Here is a 23,356-nt window from a genome sequence, read left to right as displayed (position 1 = left end):
TTTTATCTACCCTGCTAGTTACATCCTCAAAAAACTCTAATAAATTTGTCAAATACGATTTCCAATTCATAAAATCATGTTGACTCTACCTAATCATATTATGATTTTCTAAGTGCCCTGTTACCACGTTGTTAATAATGGATTCCAGCATTTTCCCGACAACTGATATCAGGCTAACTGGCCTATAGCTCCATATTTTCTCTCTCCCTCCTTTCTTGAATAGCGGGGTCACATCTGCTACCTTCCAATCCACTGGGACCGTTCTAGAATCTAGGGAATTTTGGAAGATCACAAACAATGCATCCACTATCTCTGCAGCCACCTCTTTTAAAACCCAAGGATGCAGGCCATCAGGTCCAGTGGATTCATTGGCTTTTAGTCCCATTAGTTTCTCTAGTATTTTTTCTCTACTGATATTAATTACTTTAAGTTCCTCACTCTCATTAGCCCCTTGGTCCCCCACTATTTCTGGTATGTTTTTTGTGTCTTCTACTTTGAAGACAGGTACAAAATATTTGTTTAATGTCTCTGCCATTTCCTTATTCCCCATTATAATTTCTCCTGTCTCAGTCTCTAAGGAACCAACGTTTACTTTCGCTAATCTCTTCCTTTTTATATATTTGTAGAAGCTCTTACAATCTGTTTTTATATTTCTTGCCTGTTTACTCTCATTCTATTTTCTCCCTTTTAATCAATTTTTTTGTCATCCTTTGCTGGTTTCTAAAACCCTCCCAATCCTGGGGCTTACTACTCTTCTTGGCGACATTATAAGTGTCTTCTTTTAATCTAATACCAATCTTAACTTCTTTAGTTAGCCACGGATGGATCACTTTTCCTGTGGAGTTTTTAGTTCTCAATGGAATGTTTATTTGTTGAGAATATTGAAATATTTCTTTAAATGTTTGTCATTGCTTATCTACCATCATACCTTTTAAACTAATTTCCCAATCTACCTTAGCCAACTCACCCCTCATACCTACGTAATTGGCTTTATTTGAGTTTAAGACTCTAGTTTTGGACTTAAGCTTGTCACTCTCAAACTCAAAGTGAAATTCTGCCATATTATGATCACTTCCCCAGAGGATCCTTTATTGTGAGATTACTAATTAACCGTGTCTCATTACACAATACAACATCTAAAATAACCTGTTCCCCAATTGGTTGCACGATGTATCATTCTAGGAAACTGTCTCGAATGCATTCCATGAACTCGTCCTCCAGACTACCTTTGCCAATTTGATTTGCTCAGTCTATATGAAGATTGAAGTCCCCTACGATTATTGCATTACCTTTATTACAAATTCCTATTATTTCTTGGTTAATACTCTGTCCAACGGTATAGCTATTGTTAGTCTACTGAGCTACCATCATCCACCAAACTCATTACTTCTTCAAAGAATTCAACCAGATTAGTGAGCCAGGACCATGCTGGAATTCCCTAATAACTGCTGTTCTTTCCAAGTGATTGTACAGCACATCTCTAATAATGTCTTCCAACAACTTACCTGCAGGCCAAATTGGTTGGCCATCTGTTTATGCCTCAAAACTCTTGAGACTCCACTTCCAATGCCGAATCTTGCTCGATAGTAGTGCAGATTGGAAAATTGGGTATGGATATTCCACTCCTGATTTCCTGACCATTAAAATGGTTTAAAATCTGGAACACCATGAATCGGGAGACTTATGAAACACTCAGTGAAGTACGGATATGGCTATTTATGCCATTTTCTTGGGATTTCTCTGGCCTCCCGCTAGAGTTACAATGGGAGACTTGTAAGACTCTTTCAGAATTTCAGGACCATTATCTAGTCATTCATACAATAACAACTTGCATTTATATAGCGACTTTAACATGGAAAAAGTCTCAAGGCACTTCACAGAGGCTGTTCACGGGATCTTGCTGTGTGCAAATTGGCTGTCACATTTGTCTACATAAAAGTAATCCAATAGTTTCCAAGTGCTTTGGTATATATGGGGGATTTCAATTATCCCAGTATGGACTGGGATAGTAACAGTGTTAAGGGCAAAGAGGGGGAGGAATCCCTGAAATGTGTACAAGAGAACTTTCTGGAACAGTGTGTTTCCAGCCCAACCAGGAAGGAAAGAGTGCTCGATCTAATTCTGGGGTATGAATTGGGTCAGGTGGAGCATTTGGGCAACAGCGATCATAATATCATTAGGTTTAGAATAGTTATGGAAAAGGCAAGAAACAATCAAATTTGAAAATACTAATTTTCAGGAGGAGGGCTAATTTCAGTGAGTTAAAAAGGGATCTTTCCCAGGTGGATTGGAATCAAAAATTGGCAGGCAAATCATTAATTGAACAATGGGAGGCTTTCAAGGAAGAGTTGATTCGGATACAGAGTAGACACATCTCTATGAGGGAGAAAGGAAGGGCATCCAAAGCTAGAGCTCCCTGGATGATTAAAGATATAGAGATTAAAATGAAACAGAAAAAGGGGGGCTTATGACGAATGTAAGGTTCATAATAGTAGAAAACCAGGCTGAATACAGAGGAGATCTAAAAAAGGAAATAAGAGAGGCAAAGAGACAGTATGAGAATAGATGAGCAGCAAACAGAAGGGAACCCAGAAGTCTTTTATAAACATACAAATAATAAAAGGGTAGTCAAAGGAAGGGTGGGACCGAATAGGGACAAAAAGGAGATCAACTTGTGGAATGGCTGAGGTACTAAATGAAAACTTCACATCCGTCTTTACTAGAGAAGAGGATGCTGCCATTGTAGCAGTAAAGGAGGAGGTAGTAGCAATATTGGCTAGGATAAAAATAGATAAAGAGGAGGTACGTAAAGATTGGTAGTATTCAAAGTAGAAATGTGACCTGGTCCAGATGGGATGCATCCTAGGTTACTGAGGGAAGTAAGGGTAGAAATTACAAAGGGCCTGGCCACAATCTTCCAATCCTCTTTAGATATGGGACAGTGGAGATCTGGAGGATTGCAAATGATACATCCCTGTTCATAAAAGTGGGGAGGGATAAATCTGTCCATTACAAGCCAGTCAGCCTAACATCAATGGTGGGGAAGCTTTCAGAGACAATAATCCAGGACAAAATTAATTGGCACTTGGTAAAGTATGGGCTAATAAATGAAAGTCAGCACGGAATTGTTAAAGGAAAATTGTGTTTGACTAACGTGATTGAGTTTTTTGATGAAGCAATGGAGAGGGTTGATGAAGGTAGTGCGGTTGATTTTGTGTATATGGACTTTCAAAAGGCATTTTGTCCTGGATTATTGTCTCTGAAAGTTTCCCCACCACCGACATTAGGCTGACTGGCCTGTAATTGACGGATTTATCCCTCCCCACATAATAGACTTGTTAGGAAAATTAAAGCCCATGGGATTAAAGTGGCAGCGTGGATACGAAATTGGCTAGTGGACAGAAAGCAGAGATAGTGATAAACGATTGTTTTTCAGATCAGAGGGAAGTATACAGTGGTGTTCCCCAGGGGTCAATGTTAGGACCACTGCTCTTTTTGATACATATTGTTGACCTGGACTTGGGTATAGAGGGTATAATTTCAAAGTTTGCAGAGGGCACAAAACTCAAATGTAGTAAACAAGGTGGAGGATAGTTACAGACTTCAGGAGGACATAGACAGACTGGTGAAATGGGCAGACACATGGCAGATGAAATTTAACACAGAGAAGTATGAAGTGATACATTTTGGTAGGAAGAATGAGGAGAGGCAATATAAACTAAATGGTACAATTTTAAAGGGGATGCAAGAACAGAGAGACCTGGGGGTTCACATAAACAAATCTTTGAAGGTGGCAGGACAAGTTGAGAAGGCTGTTAAAAAAGCATATGGGACCTTGGGCTTTATTAATAGAGGCATAGAGTACAAAAGCAAGGAAGTGATGCTAAACCTTTATAAAACATTGGTTAGGCCTCAGCTAAGGTATTGTGTTTAATTATGGGCACCACACTTCAGGAAGAATGTCAAGACCTTAGAGAGGATGCAGAAGAGGTTTGCTAGAATGGTACCATAGAATCATAGAAAGTTTACAGCACAGATGGAGGCCATTCAGCCCATCGAGTCCGTGCCGGCTCTATGCAAGAGCAATCCAGCTAGTCCCACTCCCCCAACCTATCCCCGTAGCCCTGCAAATTTTCTCCTTTCAAGTACTTAACTAGTTCCCTTTTGAAAACCATGATTGAATCTGCCTCCTACCTTTCTCCCTTGTACCTGAACCATCTCCTCCTTAAAGATCGCCCATTGTTCAATTACAGTTTTGCCTGCCAATCTTTGATTCCAATTTGCCCGGGCCAGATCTGATCTCATCCCACCGAAATTGGCCCTCCTCCAATTGAGTATTTTTACTTTAGAGTGGTCAATGTCCTTTTCCATAGCTATTCTAAACCTTGTGATACTAAGATCGCTGCTTCCTAAATGTTCCCCCACTGACACTTGCTCCACTTAGCCCACCTCATTCCCCAGAATTAAGTCCATCGATGCCTCCTTCCTTATTGGGCCGGAAACGTACTGGTCAAGAAAGTTCTCCTGAACACACTTCAAACATTCCTCCCCCTCCTTGCCCCTTTTATTATTACTACCCAGGCCATATTAGGCTAGTTGAAGTCTCCCGTTTTCACAACTCTATGCCTTTTGCACCTCCCTGTATATTTGCTCCTCTATCTCCTTCCCACTAGTTGGTGGCCTATAGAATACACCCAGTAGTGTAATGGCACCTCTATTGTTTCTTAACTCTAACCAAATAGATTCTGTCCTTGACCCCTCTGGGACATCCTCACTCTCCAGCACAGCAATATTCTCCTTAATCGATACTGCCAACCTCCACCTCCTTTCTTCCCTCCTCTATCTTTTCTGAGCACCTTGTATCCAGGAATGTTTAGTACCCAATACTGCCCTTTTTTGAGCCAGGTCTCCATTATCGCCACAACATCATATTCCCATGTGGCTAATTGCCACGTGGGAATATGAATCCCATGCGCCTGCAGCTCTCCAACCTTGTTTACCATGCTTTGTGCGTTTACACGCATGCACTGTAAACCTATCTTAGACTTTCTTGTACTCTCTCTTAGTCTGGTCCCATCTCCTACTGTACTATTTCTTCCTCTAATGCTATCTTTCTCTCCCAATCCTTTGTGCACCTTGTTTCTCCTTTCCAATGCTACATCCTGGTTCCCATCCGCCTACTAAATTAGTTTTAAACCCCCCCACAACAGCACTAGCAAACCTCCCCATGAGGACATTGGTCCCAGCTCTGTTGAGGTGCAACCCATCCGGCCTGTACAGGTCCCACCTCCCCCAGAACTGGTCCCAATGCCCCAGGGACTTCAGCTTTGTGGAAAGATTGGAGAAGCTGGGGTTGTTCTCCTTAGAACTGAGAAGGTTAAGGGGAGATTTGACAGAGTAAATAAGGAGAAACTGTTTCCAGTGGCAGAAGGGTCGGTAACCAGAGGACACAGATTTAAGGTGATCGGCAAAAGAGCCAGAGATGACACAAGGAAACATTTTTTTTACCCAGCGAGTTGTAATGATGTGGAATGCCATGCCTTAAAGGGTGGTTGAAGCAGATTCAATAGTAACTTTCAAAAGGGAATTGGATAAATACTTGAAGGGAAAAAATTTATAGGGCTATGGGGAAAGAGCAAGGGAATGGAAGTAATTGGATAGCTCTTTCAAGGAGCCGGCATAGGCACGATGGGCCGAATGACCACCTCCTGTGCTGTAGATACTATGATGATATCCTGAGGACATGATAAGTGCAAGTTTTTTCCTTTTTTTCTTTCACCAACTAACGTCCAAGAAGCAAAAAGCATTTGGTTGCTATTCTCCAGTTTCATTACTAGAGATTACCACGCCCACTCCGTATGACAAAGCAGCACAGACTAGGGGGTCAATTTTTGGATGGTCGAGCGGGTGCGTTCGTGGCCGGGGGGGCTCCTAAAATTGGGGATTCCCGGAGCGGGTCCGGAGCCCGGCTCCAATCCGCCGATTTCCGGGTTCCCCAATGACGCGAATCAGTGCGCGCGCAGCCCCCGCACGTGGGACTCCCACCGGCAATCAAAGCCGGCGGGATCCCACTTAAGATCATTATCTGGGTACTTGAGGTCGTTTACAGACCTCATTAGTTGGAGATTTTAGGAGGATTCAGATTTTGGACTCCCCAGAGCATGTTTCCCATGCTGGGAGAAACACTCCCTGTTTAAACAGACGTGTTGCAGCCAGCAGCCAGTGGCAGCTGCAAAGGTCCATTTAACAGGTGCGGGGTAAACTCTCATTCATTGCAGCAGGGCACTCTGTCACCTCAGACAAAGTTTTGCCTGCCACACCGTTGTATCCACACTCCAAATTATTAAATCATACCCTAAACTCTGCAGTCCAAACACATCTACCTACTTTGCGGACCCCCTCACACTCACACCGTCAGGATGGGGCGGGGTTCCATTGCTGCATTCATCACTCCATTGGAGGATGAGCAACATCACCAGCCTTGCCAGGCATGCCGTCCACCTCCGCCACGTGGAGCTACACAACACAGTGCTGTGCAACAGGCACCTGCACAAAGTAGTCGTGCAACTTCACATACACCCACTGTAGGGTGACCCAATGGGTGGCATCAAGGGTGTTCCTGGAGAACCTCATGAAAGGGCATTATTGCACAAGCCAGTCAAGAATGGCCAAGACGTGGCAGTAGTGGTGACAATTTAATATGTAATGTGAATTGATCAGAAATCAAATATAAGTAAAAACCATGACAAACCCTCAAACACCCTTGTGCATCCCCTTCATGCTCACAACACTTCCTACTACACATATGTGATGCATGCCCTGTGGCTGCAGCACAGGTAGTGGCAGGTTGGGTGAGGCTGACCGTGAAAGAAATGCATGAGAGGGTGAGTATGAGAGAGCCATGAGCTTGTATGAGGATTGGTTGAGTGGTAGTGGTAGGATGAGTACTGGCGAGGTGAGTAAGTGCAGGTAAGATGAGGATGAGCTTTGAGTGGGTGTGAGGAGTGATGTGATAGAGTAGTGTTGACAGTGCAGAAGGAGATGTGGGGTGGGGGCGGTGATGTGGCAGACGGAGTGTAAGTGTACTCACTTCGGCTGACCTACTTAGGTCATTGAAGCGCCTCCTGCACTGTATGCAGGTGCGTGATATGTTGGTGGTGCAGGTAACCTCCTCTGCCACTTCGAGCCAGGCCTTCGTGGTGGCAGAGGCAGGCCACTTCCGTCCGCCGGGGAGAAGATCTCTGTCCTCCCCCTCCTCCTCACCCCATCCAGTAGGATCTGGAGTAAGGCATCATTAAACCTGGGAGCAGCCTTCCCCCAGGGCTGCTCCATGCTGTAATTTTGGCTCCTTTCTGCAGCATCAGTCAGTGGAGGACTGCCCCTTTAAATAGGGCTCCTCCAGCTGACAGCCTATGATGCGGGTGTGCAGTCCGCCCGCTGCGCAGCTTTCCAGCGCGAAACCCGGAAGCCAAGGTAAGTGGCTTCAATTTACTTATGATCACGTGGGGAACCCACCGATTTTACTGGGAAGTTACCCACGCGCCCAGTCGACCTCCCGCTGGCAATTACTCATTGCATTTTATCAGCCAAGACCAGTGTTTCTCTTTTTTACAAAAATTCATAGAGGCTTCAGAGTGCAGGAGAGATTAAACGAAGATAATCCATAATAGTTTAAAAGCCCTAAGAGAGATCTGAATTCGGACATATTTTTAGTTGTGGGTGCCTTTTCAATTGCTGCAACCTTTTTAATTGGTAGAGTTTGATATCTGCCTTTATGCTAAACCTTTCTAAAACACTGTTTAGGCTGCAGCTGGAGTGTGGTGTTCAATTCTGGGCACCACACATTAAGAAAGAAGTCAAGGCCTTCGAGAGAGTGCAGAAGAGATTTACTAGAATGGTGCCAGTAAGGAGGGACTTCAATTATGTGGAGAGATTGGAGAAGCTGGGGTTGTTCTTCTTCGTACAGAGAAGGTTAAGGGGAGATTTGATAGAGGTGTTCAAAATCATGAATGATTTTGATAGAGTAAATAAGGAGAAACTGTCTCCAGTGGCAGAAGAGTTGATAACCAGAGGACACAAATTTAAGGCGATTAGCAAAAGATCCAGAGGTGAGATGAGGGAACATTTTTTTACGCAGCGACTTGTAATGATCTGGATTGCACTGCCTGAAAGGGTGTTGGAAGCACCTTTCAAAAGGGAATTGGATAAATACTTGAAGGGAGTAGCTCTTTCAAAGTGCCGGCACAGGCATGATGGGCCAAATGGCCTCCTCCTGTGCTGTACCATACTATGATATCTAAATTTTCCACCGTTTGTTGCATAAACTGAGACTTTGCCAGCTTCATGCAAACTTCATCGTGCTCGAGACTGGAGAGTCCCACATGAAAACTTTCAAGGAGTTTCTCTCTTGAACTGTCAGTAATCGGAATGTCATTGAGAAAACCATTTACTTAAGACCCTGTAAGATCTGATCCATGACTGCTTGAAACATTATTGTGCACTTGAGACTCCATACAGTAGCCTGTGATACTGATAGACCTTCGTAAGCATTAATGACCAAATATGGTTTGAATTTAGCAATCAGCTCTAGCTGTTGTTAAGCATTCGACAAATCCACTTTACTCAGGTGCCTCCAATTACTGTTGTGCACAAATCCTTTGTACTATCATTTACTGTGATAATAAAAACACAGACTTGTATGGATTCAGCAGCTTTTGGTAGCACTACTTTGGCTGCAGCTCAACTTTTGAGATAATGCTGCTTTTTCCTGTCTGAACAAGCTCTCATTCCTAAGATCACTAAGGTTACTTGAGGGGCACTTGGAATGCACGCACAGACTGTTCTGAAAGATTGAAATTGTATGGAGATTTATTAATAGAGGCATAGAGTACAAAAGCAGGAAGTTATGTTTAAGAACATAAGAACATAAGAAATTGGAGCAGGAGTAGGCCAATCGGCCCCTCGAGCCTGCTCCGCCATTCAATAAGATCATGGCTGATGTTTACTGTGATAAAACACTGGTTTGGCCACAACTGGAGTATTGTGTCCAATTCTGGGCACCCACTTTAGGAAGGATGTGAAAGCCTTAGAGAGGGTGTAGAAAAGATTCACTAGAATGGTTCCAGGGATGACGGACTTCAGTTACTTGGATAGATTGGAGAAGCTGGGGTTGTTCTCCTTAGAGCAGAGAAGGTTAAGAGCCGATTGATAGAAGTGTTCAAAATCATGAAGGGTTTAGATAAAGTAAATTAAGAGAAACTGTTCCCATTGTCGGAAGGGTTGAGAACCAGAGAGCAGAGATTTAAGATGATTGATAGAAGAACCAAAGGAGACATGAGGAAATACTCTTTTACACAGTGAGTAGTTATGATCTGGAATGCACTGCCCAAAAGGGTCATAGAAGCAGATTAATTTGTGGCTTTCAAAAAGGAAATAGATAAATACTTGAAAGGAAAAAAATTGCAGGATTATGGGGGAAAAGGGGGGAATGGGACTATCTGGATTGCTCTTACAAAAAGCCAGCACGGGCTTGATGGGCCGAATGGCCTCATCCTGTGCTGTAACCATTCTGTGATTCTATGAGATGAGAAAAATATCACCGTCAAACACTCCCAGGTCAGATTATGTACATTTTTCATTCATTGCATTTTTTTCTGCAGTATCTCTGTAGCTCTGCAAAGTCAGGCACACCAAATGATTTGCGTAGAGCTCTCTTAACAATTAATGTAAACCATTTCTATGCAAATTGCTGGGCTCCTGTCTGATCTTGCATAACTTCAGAGACTCCATTGGAAAAAGTGCACTCTATGACAATGTCAGCAATAGTTATAGCACACTAAATGCAGAGTAAAACTTCTGCTACTCTGTTCCAACAATTTGCCTCATCTTCAAGATCAAAAGGCTCTTTACTGCTCCAGTATGACATTTTACTATTTCCCATTCCAGTCATCCTATTTTCTGTCAGCACAAAAATAATGCATGTGGCAAAAGTGGGGATTGCTTTTTAGAATGATTTCGAGATCAGTGTGTTTCTAGTCCAACAAGGAAAGCATTACTTTATTTAATTCTGGGAAATTAAGTGGTACAATAACCGATGTAAGAGACCAATTAGGAAATAGCGACCAGACCAGTTAGCTTCATTTTAAGAATAGAAAAGAATAATGAACCTGTAATCCATTGGCCTGGACTAATAATCCAGAGAACATGGGGTAAATTTTAATTGAGAGCTGGGAAGGGAGTGGCAGGGGGAAGATTTCTGGGCGCGAAACCGGGAGGCCCATCACTTTCACTTACGGGTTTCGTGCAAGCTGGCTGGCTGTCAGCTTGGAAGCCCTTCTTCAGTAGGCCGCAGTTGGGGATCAGAGGGAGGGATCATAGGTCGGGGAGAAGATTGGGGGGGGGTGGGTGAGTGGGGGCCGGGGCCAGGGAGAAGATTGGCGGGGGCAGGGGCTTGTGGGGAGAAGATTGTTGTGGGGGGTGGTGGTGCCAAGGGAGAAGATCGGGTGGGGGGGGGTGGATGGGGTGGTGGTGGCTGAGGAAGCGATCGGTGTGGGGGGGCTGAGGAATAAATCCGAGGTCGCTGGAGGTTGGGTGAAGAGCTAGAGATAGGTGGAGTCCACCATCGGTGGGGTGGGGGGGGGGGGGGTGTCGGCCAAGATATTAAATAAATATGCATCATTTTTTTGAAATCATGGTTAAAGTGAGAACATGGTGTACTACATCAACTTTAATTTATATAGCACCTTTAACGTAGTGAATCGTCCCAAGGCGCTTCACAGAAGCGTAATCAGATAAGATTTGATACTGACCAAGCTTTTAGTCACCCATCCTAATATCTCCTTCTTTGACTCAAAGAGGTAGGTTTTAAGGGGTGTCTTAAAGAAGGAGAGAGGTATGGAGAAGCTGAGAGGTTTAGGGAGGGAATTCCAGAGCTTAAGGCCTAGATAGCTGAAAGCATTGCCGCCAATGATGGGGTGAAGGGAGAAGGGCCAGAGTTGGAGGAACGCAGAGTTCTTAGAGGGTTTTAGGGCTGAAGGAGGTTACAGAGAACAGGAGGTGCGAGGCCATGTAGGGATTTGAACACTAGGATGAGAATTTTAAAATCGAGGTTGGTGGACCAGGAACCAATGTAGGTCAGCGAGCTTAGTGGTGATGGGTATACTAGAGAAGGAAATGGAGCAATTCTTGCAGCTAACTACAGAAAAGGAAGCTGTTCCAAAGTAATTAGCAGAACTCAAGGTGGATGAGACATGCGCTCTTTGCAAAAGGTCAAAGAGCAGATAGCAAAGGATCCGGCCACAATTTTAATCTTCCTTAAATTGCAAATTGTGTTGTGAGCCTGGAGAGTAATGCCCTTGTTCAAGAAGAGAGAGGATAAACTAGGTAACTATAGACCAGTTAGTCTAATATCAGCTGTGGGAAAAATACTTAAAACATTTAAATAATTAAAACATTCTTAAGCATTTACAAATGCATGGGTTAATCAAGGAAAGCCAGCACAGATTTGAGAAATTTAATAAGAGTTTTTCTGAAGAAGTGGATAGATAGAGGATGGAGTAGATGTAATAATGCATATGGTTTTACAGAAGGCATTTGATAACATGTCTCAGAAGAGGCTTAATAAAAAAAATTCAGGTATATGGTATAAATGGAAATGTACCAGCATGAATAGAAAGTTGGTTGACAGACAGGAAGCTGAGTTAGGATAAGCAGACGCTACTTAGACTGGCAAAGGGTAGGATGTAGTGTGCCTTAGGGATTAGTCCTAGCTCTACTTTTGTTCTCGGTCTATATAGATGATTTGGACTTCGGTGTAGGATAAACAACCTCAAATTTTTCAGAAATATAAAATTAGGAGGTTTGGCAAACAGTGAAGAGGACTGTAAATTATTTCAGGGAGACATGAACAGGTTAGTAGAATGGACAAACAAGTGGAAGATGCAATTTAATGTGCGTAAGTGTAAAGTAATATATTTTGGTTGAAAAAACAAAGAATGAGTATGTACACTTAATGGAAAGACGCTGAATGGTGTGTATGAACAGAGAGACCTAGGGTTCAAATACATAATTCCCTGAAAGTGAGAGTGGAAATCATTTTTGGCAGGTAACGAACGTGCAAGTTCCAAAAGACATTTAGTACTGAAAAGGGTTAACCTTCGCTGTTTCATTTCAGTGATGTGTGCCAGTGCCAAAATGCTTGCTTTGGGTGTTTCTTTTTTTGCAGTTCACTGCTGTTGCAATTAGTTTACTTTGAACATTCTCCCTTTTTTGTGAATCTGATTGCACGGTAGCAAATCAAGAAGTTGAACTTGCATTGCCGTCCCTTTTTCAATTATTCTAAATTCTACTCAAAGGGCTGGAATACGGCTAGATAGCATGCAAAATGATCAAGACTGCCTTTTTGGATTTTCAGAGAACAATTTAACGTAGTTTGGCATGGCCTTTTGATGTTTTGTTTCTAACAACAGAGACTGCAAACTAAAGATGTGTGTATATTTATTAAGAAGGAGGGTATTAGAAGAGTTATAGTACATGGGGGGGTAAATGCATTACTGAACTCAAACAAGCACATCTGATTTAGAACATGCACGATGCGTTCTCTCAAGTGCCAAAAGAGATGGGTTAAACCCGGACACTAAAACAGTCAGTCCCTCAAGAAGCATGTTAATGTAAAAAAGTTTATTCTTAAAAATGAAAGGCAATCTAGTCCATAAAATGGCCAATAGAATTTTGACTTTTATAAACAGGGACATAGAGTAAAGAAATTATGATAAATTTATACAAAGTATTTGTTAGGCTACAGTTAGAATTCTACGTGCATTTTTTTCCCCACTATAGAAAATACATTAAAGCTAGAGTGCAGCGTGGATTCACCAAGATGGTGCCAGGGATAGGAAACTATAATTACTGGAGGAGATTTAAGATACTAAGACTATTTCCACTGGAGCAGAGAGGGCTCAAAGGAGATTTAATAGACATTTTTGAAGTTACAAAGAGTTTTGATAGAGTAAAATGGGGTTATCAATTTAAAATGATCAGGAGGGTGAACAGCCAGTAGTCGTGGTCCATTTCGGTACCAACAACATAGGTTTAAAAAAAAGGGATGAGGTCTTGCAAGGTGAATTTAAGGAGTTAGGAGATAAATTAAAAAGCAGGACCTCAAAGGTAGTGATCTCAGGATTACTACCAGTGCCACGTGCTAGTGAGTATAGGAACAGGAGAATAGACCAGATGAATGCGTGGCTGCAGGGATGGTGTAGGAGGGAGGGATTTAGATTCCTGGGACATTGAGACCAGTTCTGGGGAAGGTGGGACCTGTACAAGTGGGATGGGTTACACCCGAGTAGGACCGGGACCGATGTCCTCGCGGGGGTGTTTGCTAGTGCTGTTGGGGAAGGTTTAAACTAGAATGGCAGGGGGATGGGAACCTGAGCAGGGAGACAGAGGAGGGGGAAACAAGGATAGAAACAAAAGACAGAAAGGGAAGAAGCAATAGTGGAAGGCAGAGAAAACAAGAGCAAAAAACAAATAGGGCCATAGTGCAAAATAAAACTAAGATGACTAGCAATCTTAAAAAGACAAGTTTAAAGGCATTGTGTCTTAATGTGCAGAGCATTCGCAATAAGGTAGATGAATTAACAGCGCAGGATAGATATTAACGGTTATGATATAGTTGCGATTACGGAGACATGGCTGCAGGGTGACCAAGGATGCGAACCGAACACCCAGGGTTATTCAATATTTAGGAAGGACAGGAAAAAAGGGAAAGGAGGTGGGGTAGCATTGTTAGTAAAGGAGGAAATCAATGCAATAGTGAGGAAGGATATTGGCTTGGAAAATCACGATGTGGAATCTGTATGGGTGGAGCTAAGAAACAGCAAGGGGCAGAAAACGTTGGTGGGGGTTGCCTATAGGCCTCCAACAGTAGTGTAGATGTAGGGGAGGGCAATAAACAGGAAATTAGAGGCGCATGCAAGAAGGATACAACTATAATCATGGTTGACTTTAATCTACATATAGATTGGTCAAACCAAATTCGCAATAATACTGTGGGAGAGGAATTCCTGGAGTGATGGTTTTCTAGACCAATACGTTGAGGAACCAACTAGAGAACAGGTGATCCTAGACTGGGTATTGTGCAATGAGAAAGGATTAATAAACAATCTTGTTGTGTGGGGTCCCTTAGGGGAGAGCGACCATAACATGTTGAATTCTTCATTTAAGATGGAGAGTGAAGTTGTTGAATCCGAAACTAGGGTCCTGAATGTAAATAAAGGAAATTACGAAAGTATGAGTTGCGAGTTGGCTATGATAGATTGGGGAACTTTACTAAAAGGGATGATGGTGGAGAGGCAATGGCTAATATTTAAAGAACGTGTGCAGGAATTATAACAATTATTCATTCTTGTCTGGCCCAAAAATAAAACAGGAAAGGTGGCTCAACCGTGGCTTACAAAAGAAATTAGGGATAGTATTAGATCCAAAGAGGAGACATATAAAATTGCCAGAAATAGCAGCAAGCCTGAGGATTGGGAGCAGTTCAGAATTCAGCAAAGGAGGACAAAGAGATTGATTAAGAGGGGGAAAATAGAGTATGAGAGTAAACTAGCAGGGAACATAAAAACTGACTGTAAAAGCTTCTATAAATATGTCAAGAGAAAAAGATTAGTGAAGACAAATGTAGGTCCCTTGCAGTCAGAAATGGGGGAAATTATAATGGGGAACAAAGAAATGGCAGAACAATTAGACACATACTTTGGTTCTGTCTTCACAAGGGAGGACACAAATAACCTGCCAGAAATGTTAGAGAACCAAGGGTCTAGTGAGAGGGAGGAACTGAAGGAAACCAGTATTAGTAAAAAACATCGTGCTAGGGAAATTAATTGGGCTAAAGGCTGACAAATCCCCAGGGCCTGATAATCTACATCCCAGAGTACTAAAGGAAGTGGCCCTGGAAATAATGGATGCATTGGTGATCATCTTCCAAAATTCTATACACTCTGGAACAGTTCCTACAGATTGCAGTGTGGCAAATGTAACCCCACGATTTTAAAAAGGAGGGAGAGAAAAAAACAGGGAATTACAGACCAGTTAGCCTAACATCAGTAGTGGGGAAAATGCTAGAGTCTATTATAAAAGATGTGATAACAGAACACTTGGAGGGTATTAACAAGATTGGACAAAGTCAGCATGGGTTTATGATAGGGAAATCACGCTTAACAAATCGACTGGAGTTTTTTGAGGATCTAACTAGTAGAATAGATAGGGGAGAACCAGTGGATGTGGTGTATTTGGATTTTCAGAAGGCTTTTGATAAGGTCCCATACAAGAGGTTAGTGTGCAAAATTAAAGCACGTGGGACTGGGGGGAATATACTGGCATGGATTGAGAATTGACAGACAGGAAACAGAGAGTAGGAATAAACAGGTCTTTTTCCGGGTGGCAGGCAATGACTAGTGGGGTACCGCAGGGATCAGTGCTTGGGCCCCAGCTATTCACAATATATATCAATGATTTGGATGAGGGAACTAAATGTAACATTTCCAAGTTTGCAGATGACACAAAGCTGGGGTGGAATGTGAGCTGTGAGGAGGATGTAAAGAGGCTCCAATATGATTTAGACAAGTTGGGTGAGTGGGCAAGAACATGGCAGATGCAGTATAACATGGATAAATGTGAGGTTATCCACTTTGGTTGTAAAAACAGAAAGGCAGATTATTATCTGAATGGTGATAGATTGGGAAAAGGGGAGGTGCAATGAGACCTGGGTGTCCTTGTACACCAGTCGCTGAAAGCGAGCATTCAGGTGCAGCAAGCAGTTAGGAAGGCGAATGGTATGTTGGCCTTCATTGCAAGAGGATTTGAGTACAGGAGCAGGGATGTCTTACTGCAGTTATACAGGGCCTTGGTGAGACCACATCTGGAGTATGTGTGCATTTTTGGTCTCCTTATCTGAGGAAGGATGTCCTTACCATGGAGGGAGTGCAACAAAGGTTTACCAGACTGATTCCTGGGATGGCAGGACTGACGTATGAGGAGAGATTGGGTTGACTAGGCCTATATTCACTAGAGTGTAGAAGAATGAGAGGTGATCATATCGAAACATATAAAATTCTAACAGGACTAGACAGACTAGATGCAGGGAGGATATTCCCGATGGCTGGGGAGTTCATAACCAGGGGTCACAGTCTCAGAATATGGGGTATGTCATTTAGAACCGAGATGAGGAGAAATTTCTTCACTCAGAGGGTGGTGAACCTGTGGAATTCTCTATCACAGAAGGCAGTGGAGATGTATTCAAGAAGGATATAGATATATTTCTTAATGCTAAAGGGATCAAGGGATATGGGGAAAAAGCAGGAACAGGGTATTGAGTTAGTCGATCAGCCATGATCATTTTGAATGGCGGAGCAGGCCCGAAGGGCTGAATGGCCCACTCTTGCTCCTATTTTCTATGTTTCTATGTTGAGAGCGTGAGGTGAGAGCTTAAGAAAAGATTGTTGAAGCATGGACTGTTTTACTACAAGGACTGGTTGAAGCAGAGACCATTGCATCTTTTAAGGGAAAATTGAATAAATAGTTGAAGCAGAGGAAGATGCATGGATATGGGGAGAGCACGGGGCAGTGGGATTAGTTTTGGATTGCTCTAGCAAAGGGCCAGCACAGATACAATGGGCTGAATGACAAAAAAATAATGTGATGGAAACTTCTATGGTTCTTTTAGGAATTGAAATTTTTACCCTTATATTTGCTATGAATGAGAGCCTGTTACAGTACTTGCATTGTGGTACTACATCCCAGAGACCACAAGGCCTGTGCGCCATGTTCTCCTGTCTACCCCAAAAGGCAGTATTACACTGTTACAACTTTTTTGCCTTCAGGCTAAAACTAATAGTCAACTTTTTTTGACAGTTGGTATAGCTACGCAGAAGCAGAAGACAGCCACACATCTCAAAAAATTAATGGTGCAATACTTGATTGATACAATATTTCAAACATTCCAAAAACATATCTGGAATCTTTGAAGTATTTTCCACAATCTTTTACTTGATTCTCTGATGAAATGTAACATGAATGATTATTTCCATAGAACTTCTCTTGGCTGCCTCTGCTAGAAAAATAGGCAGTGCAAGGCATAGAACTAAGGTCCTAAGGAAACCTACCGAATCTGCTACAGTTTCCTGGGATTCTAAAGTGGGTTTCAACACCCAAAATTAAAGATGTTACGCAAAATACTGGCTGAGCATACGAATGAACAATCTAACATATCTTTGACAGGGCCTTACACCAACCAAGGCCTAAAACAATGCATGTTAGAATTTTGACTAGAGTGAAACTTCCTTGATGGTTTAGCTATTAGTGGTAAGAGGGCAATTTGTGATAGTACCTGTGGTGTAAACTGGTCCAGGGACAGGCACTAAGAAATCAGTGGAGAAATAATTCTCATGCATAATGTACTGCCCAATAATAAGGTGGGACTTGGGGACAGAAAGCTCTTGAGAAGAAGGTAAAAGTTTAAGATTTAGCACTTCTGGTGCAGAGCTTCACATGATGGGCTAATATTGGGAATTCAAGCATTTGGTCAGAATGCCTGATTTGTAACTTGCACAATTTTCCAATTTTGGGTCACTGGCTTCTGTGTCTAAAATGCCGATATGCGCTAATGCCACTCAAGTCCCTGCTACTGGACATGACAGCAGACTTGATGATATTGTACTGTCTACCTAAAGTCACCTCAGAAATTATATACATCAGAAATTTTCCTATTTGAGAGATAAGAAGTAGGAGCAGGAGTAGGCCATACGGCCCCTCGCGCCTACTCCACCATTCATTAAGATTATGACTGATCTTCGACCTCAACTCCACTTCCCCGGCCGATCCCCATATCCCTTGGGTCCCTTAGAGTCCAAAAATCTATCGATCTCAGTCTTGAATAGACTCAATGACTGAGCGTCCACAACCCTCTGGGGTAGAGCATTCCAAATATTCACGACCCTCTGAGTGAAGAAATTCCTTCTCATCTCAGTCCTAAACGTCCGACCCGTTATTGTGAGACTGCGTCCCCTAGTTCGAGACTCTCCAGCCAGGGGAAACATCCTCTCAGCATCTACCCTGTCAAGCCTTCTTAGAATCATATGTTTCAATGAGATCACCTCTCATTCTTTGAAAGTCCATAGAGTATAAACCCATTCTACTCAATCATTCCTCATAGGACAACACTCTCATTCCAGGAATCAATCTAGTGAACCTTTGTTGCACTGCTTCTAAGGGAAGTATATCATTTAGAAACTGGAGAATTTATAATGGGGAATAAGGAAATGGCAGAGCAATTAAAAAAATACTTTGTTTCTGTCTTCACGGAAGAGGACACAAGTAACTCCCCAGAAATGCTAGGGAACCAAGGGACCAGTGAGAAGGAGGAATTAAAGGAAATTAGTATTAGTAAAAAAAACAGTGCTGGAGAAATTAATGGGACTGAAAGCCGATAAATCCCCAGGGCCTGATAATCTGCAACCGAGAGTACTAAAAGAGGTAGCCATAGAAATAGTGGATGCATTAGTTGTCATCTTCCAAAATTCTATAGATAATGGAACAGTTCCTGCAGATTGGAGGGTGGCAAATGTAACCCCACTATTTTAAAAAAAGGAGGGAGAGAGAAAACAGAGAACTACAGACCAGTCAGCCAAACATCAGTAGTAGGGAAAATGCTAGAGTCTATTATAAAGGATGTGATAACAGGACACCTAGAAAATATCAGTGGGATTGACAAAGTCAACATGGATTTATGAAAGGGAAATCATGTTTGACAAAGCTACTGGAGTTTTTTGAGGATGTAACTGGTAGAATAGATAAGGGAGAACCAGTGGATGTGGTTTATTTGAATTTTCAGAAGGCATTTCAAAATCCTGGAACTCCCTTCCTAACAGCACTGTGGGAGAACCGTCACCACACGGACTGCAGCGGTTCAAGAAGGCGGCTCACCACCACCTTCTCAAGGGCAATTAGGGATGGGCAATAAATGCCGGCCTCGCCAGCGACGCCCACATCCCATGAACGAATAAAAAAAAAATTGTTAAAGTCCCACGTAAGAGGTTAGTGTGCCAAATTAAAGCACATGGGATTGGTGGTAATATACTGGCATAGATTGAAAATTGATTAACAGAGAGGAAACAGAGAGTAGGAATAAATGGATCTTTTTCGGGGTGGCAGGCAGTGACTAGTGGGGTACCGCAGGGATCCGTGCTTGGAGCCCAGCTATTCACAATATATATCAATGATTTGGATGAGGGAACCAAATGTAATATTTCCAAGTTTGCTGACGACACAAAACTAGGTGGGATTGTGAGTTGTGAGGAGGATGCAAAGAGGCCTCAAGGCGATTTAGACAAGTTGTGTGAGTGGGCAAATACATGCCAGATGCAGTATAACGTGGATAAATGTGAAGTTATCCACTTTGGAAGGAAAAACAGAAAGGCAGAGTATTATGTAAATGGTGATAGATTTGGAAATGTTCATGTACAAAGGGACCTGGGTGTCCTTGTACACCAGTCACTGAAAGCAAACATGCTGGTGCAGGAAGCAATTAGGAAGGCAAATGGTATGTTGGCCTTCATTGCAAAAGGATTTGAGTACAGGAGCAAGGATGTCTTACTGCAGTTATACAGGGCCTTGATGAGACCACACCTGGAGTATCGTGTGCAATTTTGATCTCCTTACCTAAGAAAGGATATACTTGCCTTAGAGGGAGTGCAACGAAGGTTCACCAGACTGATTCCTGGGATGGCAGGACTGTCTTATGAGGAGAGATTGGGTTGACTCAGCCTGTATTCACTCGAGTTTAGAAGAATGAGAGGGGATCTCCTTGAAACATATAAAATTCTGACAGGGCAAGACAGACTGGATGTAGGGAGGATGTTTCCCCTGGCTGAGGGGTCCAGAACGAGGGGTCACAGTCTCAGGATACGGGATAGGACATTTAGGACTGAGATGAGGAGAAATTTCTTCACTCAGAGGGTGGTGAACCTGCGGAATTCCCTACCACAGAAGGCTGTGGAGGCCAAGTCACTGAATATATTTAAGAAGGAGCTTGATGGATTTCGAGACACAAACGGCAGCGAGGGGTATGGGGAGAGAGCGGGAATATGGTATTGAGATAGAGAATCAGCCATGATCATATTGAGTGGCGGAGCAGACGCGAAGGGCCGAATGGCCCACTCCTGCTCCTATTTTCTATGTTTCTTACCTGAACCCTTCACCCCCTCTTATTAGTTTAAAGCCTTATCTACCACCCTGGTTATTCAATTCACCAGGACACTGGTCCCAGCCCGGTTTAAGTGGACCCCGTCCCAATGGAACAGCTCCCTCCTTCCCCATTACTGGTGCCAGTGCCCCATGAATTGAAACCCCTGCTTCCCAACTCACTCTTTCAGCCACGCATTTAACCATCTAATCAGTTTGTCCCTATGCCAATTTGCATGTGGCTCAGGTAGTAATCCAGAGATTATTACCTTTTGAGGTTCTGCTTTTTAAATTTGGTCCCTAACTCCTCAAACTCCCTCAGCAGATCTTCATTCCTAGTTCTGCCTATGTTGTTGGTTCCTACGTGGACCACGACAACTGCATCCTCCCCCTCATGCTCCAAGTTCTTTTCCAGCGCAAGAAGATATCCTTAAACCTGGCACCAGGCAGGCAACACAGCCTTCGGGACTCCCAATGGCTGCAGAGAGCAGTGTCTATCCCTCTGACTATACTATCCCCTACCACTACCACATTCTTTTTTACTCCCCCACGTGAATGGCCTCTTGTACCATGGTGCTGTGGTCAGTTTGTCCATTCTCCCTGCTGTCTTTGTTCTCATCCATACAGGTAGCAAGTACCTCGTACCTGTTGGACAAGGTCAAAGGCTGAGGCTCCTCCATCACAGTATCCTGGGTCCCCATATCTGCCTGTCTCGCAGTCACATCCTCCTGTCCCTGACCACTGACCAAATCTAAACTACTACCTAACCTAAGGGGTGTGACTGCCTCCTGGATCAAAGTGTCCAGATAACTCTCCCTCTCCCTGATGCATCGTAATGTCTGCAGCTCGGACTCCAGTTCAACAACTCTGAACCAAAGTTCCTCAAGTTGCAGAAATTTACTGCAGATGTGGTTGCTCGGGATCTCACTGGTCTCCACAAACTCCCACATGCTGCTAGGATCATTGAGTTCTGTTTCCATCCCAACTTACAGGTAATAGAAAATTAAGTCTTTCATCTAGTCTGAGCTGGATTTGAACACGGGTTGCAGAGTTCAAAGGCCAGTGTCTAACATATTACTGTGCTTAGACCCTCATACATTTGTTTCTTTAGTCTCACACACTCTCATACACTTGTGAATTATGCCTGGAAAAAAAAAATTAATGCAATATTTGTACTAAAGTAATTGAGTTACTGTGGGATGATACAGGTCTCCATTGTGACCTTATTTCAATAACATCATTTGGCTATTGCCCTAAGAAAATAACTTACTCTATTGCTTAAGTGGTATCTTGCAGCCTTTGTTCATTCTGTTTGATACCTATGCTGTTAGGTCTAATTGTTGATTTGTTTTTATAGGTTATCGTCATTCCTGGAGTGTGCTGATAGTGTTGTCTGTACTCACTATTGGAATTGGATTTGGACTCGTCATTTATGAAGCTTTCCAAGGGCATGACTCCCTGTACATACTAGGAGGAGGATTTTTTGTTTTGGCTGGTACGTGAAATGTTGGGTTCTGTGCATTGAACTGTAAATAGGGAAAGTAAAGATCCTGTTCACAAATGGCAATTCATTATGGAAAGAAATAGAACTTATTTGTTTGTGAGTGTAGTTGTTTTATTTTTAATATGATCTTCACCTTTCCTCTGCATCTAGGTCAGGAAAACAAATTTAAGAACACTTTTCAATCTTTAACTTTTGCCATAAATATAGTTTCGAACAGAGTTGTAACAGTTTGCAATCCATGCAACAAAAAGGTGTCCTACCTAATATTTTCACACATTTCCAAAGGCATTTTCTTAGAATTCTATTGCATTTCCTTCCCAACGTGTTCTGCTAGAAATGTATTTTCTTCACAATTCCGATTGCTGAGAGAACTACAAGGGGCTCAATAGCTCAATAAAGTTCCTTTTACTTGTGTAAACGTGGTTACCGCCGCACTTCGTTGAAGTTACGGAGGCGGAGAGGGAACAGCTCCAAGGAAATTCCCAGCTCAGGTCTGATAGTCGGATAGACAGAGACTGTATAGGGAATTCGCAGCTTCTATATATTTCCTATACTTGTAGTGTAGACATACTAGTGAAATTAGTCATCTGATATCACAATTTGAAAGTGGGAAATGCAGCATTCTCAAACTGGTAGACAATCACATTTGGGGACAGGCTCACAGAAAGGGGCCAGTGATATAGTTGCCAAAATACCTCACTAGCTTGGAAAATAGAGATTCTGGGGCTATTTTTCAGGTATAGATAATTTTTTTTGGCGTAAATTATGTGCGGCATAAAATTGGAATTTTGGCAAAAAATATTCTTGGCTTTCTGCATGCCTGAACTTTTATAATCTTTGTTTATTGGGTGGAAAGTGTCACCTGCACAGTCCCTAAAACCACTACTCTAACCACCTTTTTGGCGTACATCCAATCAAATGTAGATACAGCAGTGTAGATTTTCTGATATGGGTGCTGTATATACCCAAATGTTGTAACAGGTGTTATGCTGATCTGGAATGAAGGTGGGGGGGGGGGGAGTTTTAAAAAGGAGCGGGTCCCGCTCCACAGTGATTTTAATGCCACTATTTTTGGTGGTTGATGAGGTGCCCACCTAAAACAGGCAGGAGCCTCATAACATATGCAAATTAGGGTCCTATTATGTCAGTGGGACCCTGATGACCTTTGAACTGTGGTCTGAGCGGGGCACCCACTGTAGCCGCTCTGTTCAGTGAAAGCTGTTTGAAAGTCTGAAGAGGCTACAAAAGGTAAGTGCTAATTTATTTATTTACAAAATATCAAAGAAAAATCATCTCCATTGTGTCTAGTTGGACTTATTCAATCTAAAAAACAGATTGCTTGTGCAGAACCATATAGTCAACAAAATTTTCAAGAGTATAAAGTAAATAATATTTTTGGAATGTAGATTTGTAGATATATACACTGGATCTATTCAAAAAATATAAAGAAAAATATTGAAAATTAAACCTTTTAGCATTACTACCATCACAGTAAAACCTGCTAGTTTTCACTTGGAGTTTCAAAAACAAATCCTTACATGCTAGTTAACTGTTAGAAATCTTTAAAGAGAAATGAAACATAGAAATACATATGCCTTCCTACAGCACTGATTA

General features: G+C 42.5%; 1 protein-coding gene across 2 annotated transcripts in view; it reads left to right on the top strand.

Moving 5' to 3' along the window:
* The window catches only part of LOC137322950 (transmembrane protein 182-like), a 70,088-nt gene that overhangs the window by 43,291 nt on the left and 3,441 nt on the right, over positions 1 to 23,356 (top strand). For both annotated transcript variants that reach the window (XM_067986208.1, XM_067986209.1), the window contains exon 5: positions 21,596 to 21,733. In XM_067986208.1, coding sequence (XP_067842309.1) covers positions 21,596 to 21,733 — 138 coding nt within the window. The remainder of the gene's footprint in view (positions 1 to 21,595; positions 21,734 to 23,356) is intronic.

This window comes from Heptranchias perlo, chromosome 6 (genome assembly GCF_035084215.1).
Source record: "Heptranchias perlo isolate sHepPer1 chromosome 6, sHepPer1.hap1, whole genome shotgun sequence".
NCBI classification, from domain to species: domain Eukaryota; kingdom Metazoa; phylum Chordata; class Chondrichthyes; order Hexanchiformes; family Hexanchidae; genus Heptranchias; species Heptranchias perlo.
Note: the sequence above shows the minus strand (reverse complement) of the source record. Positions and strands in the feature narration are given on the sequence as shown.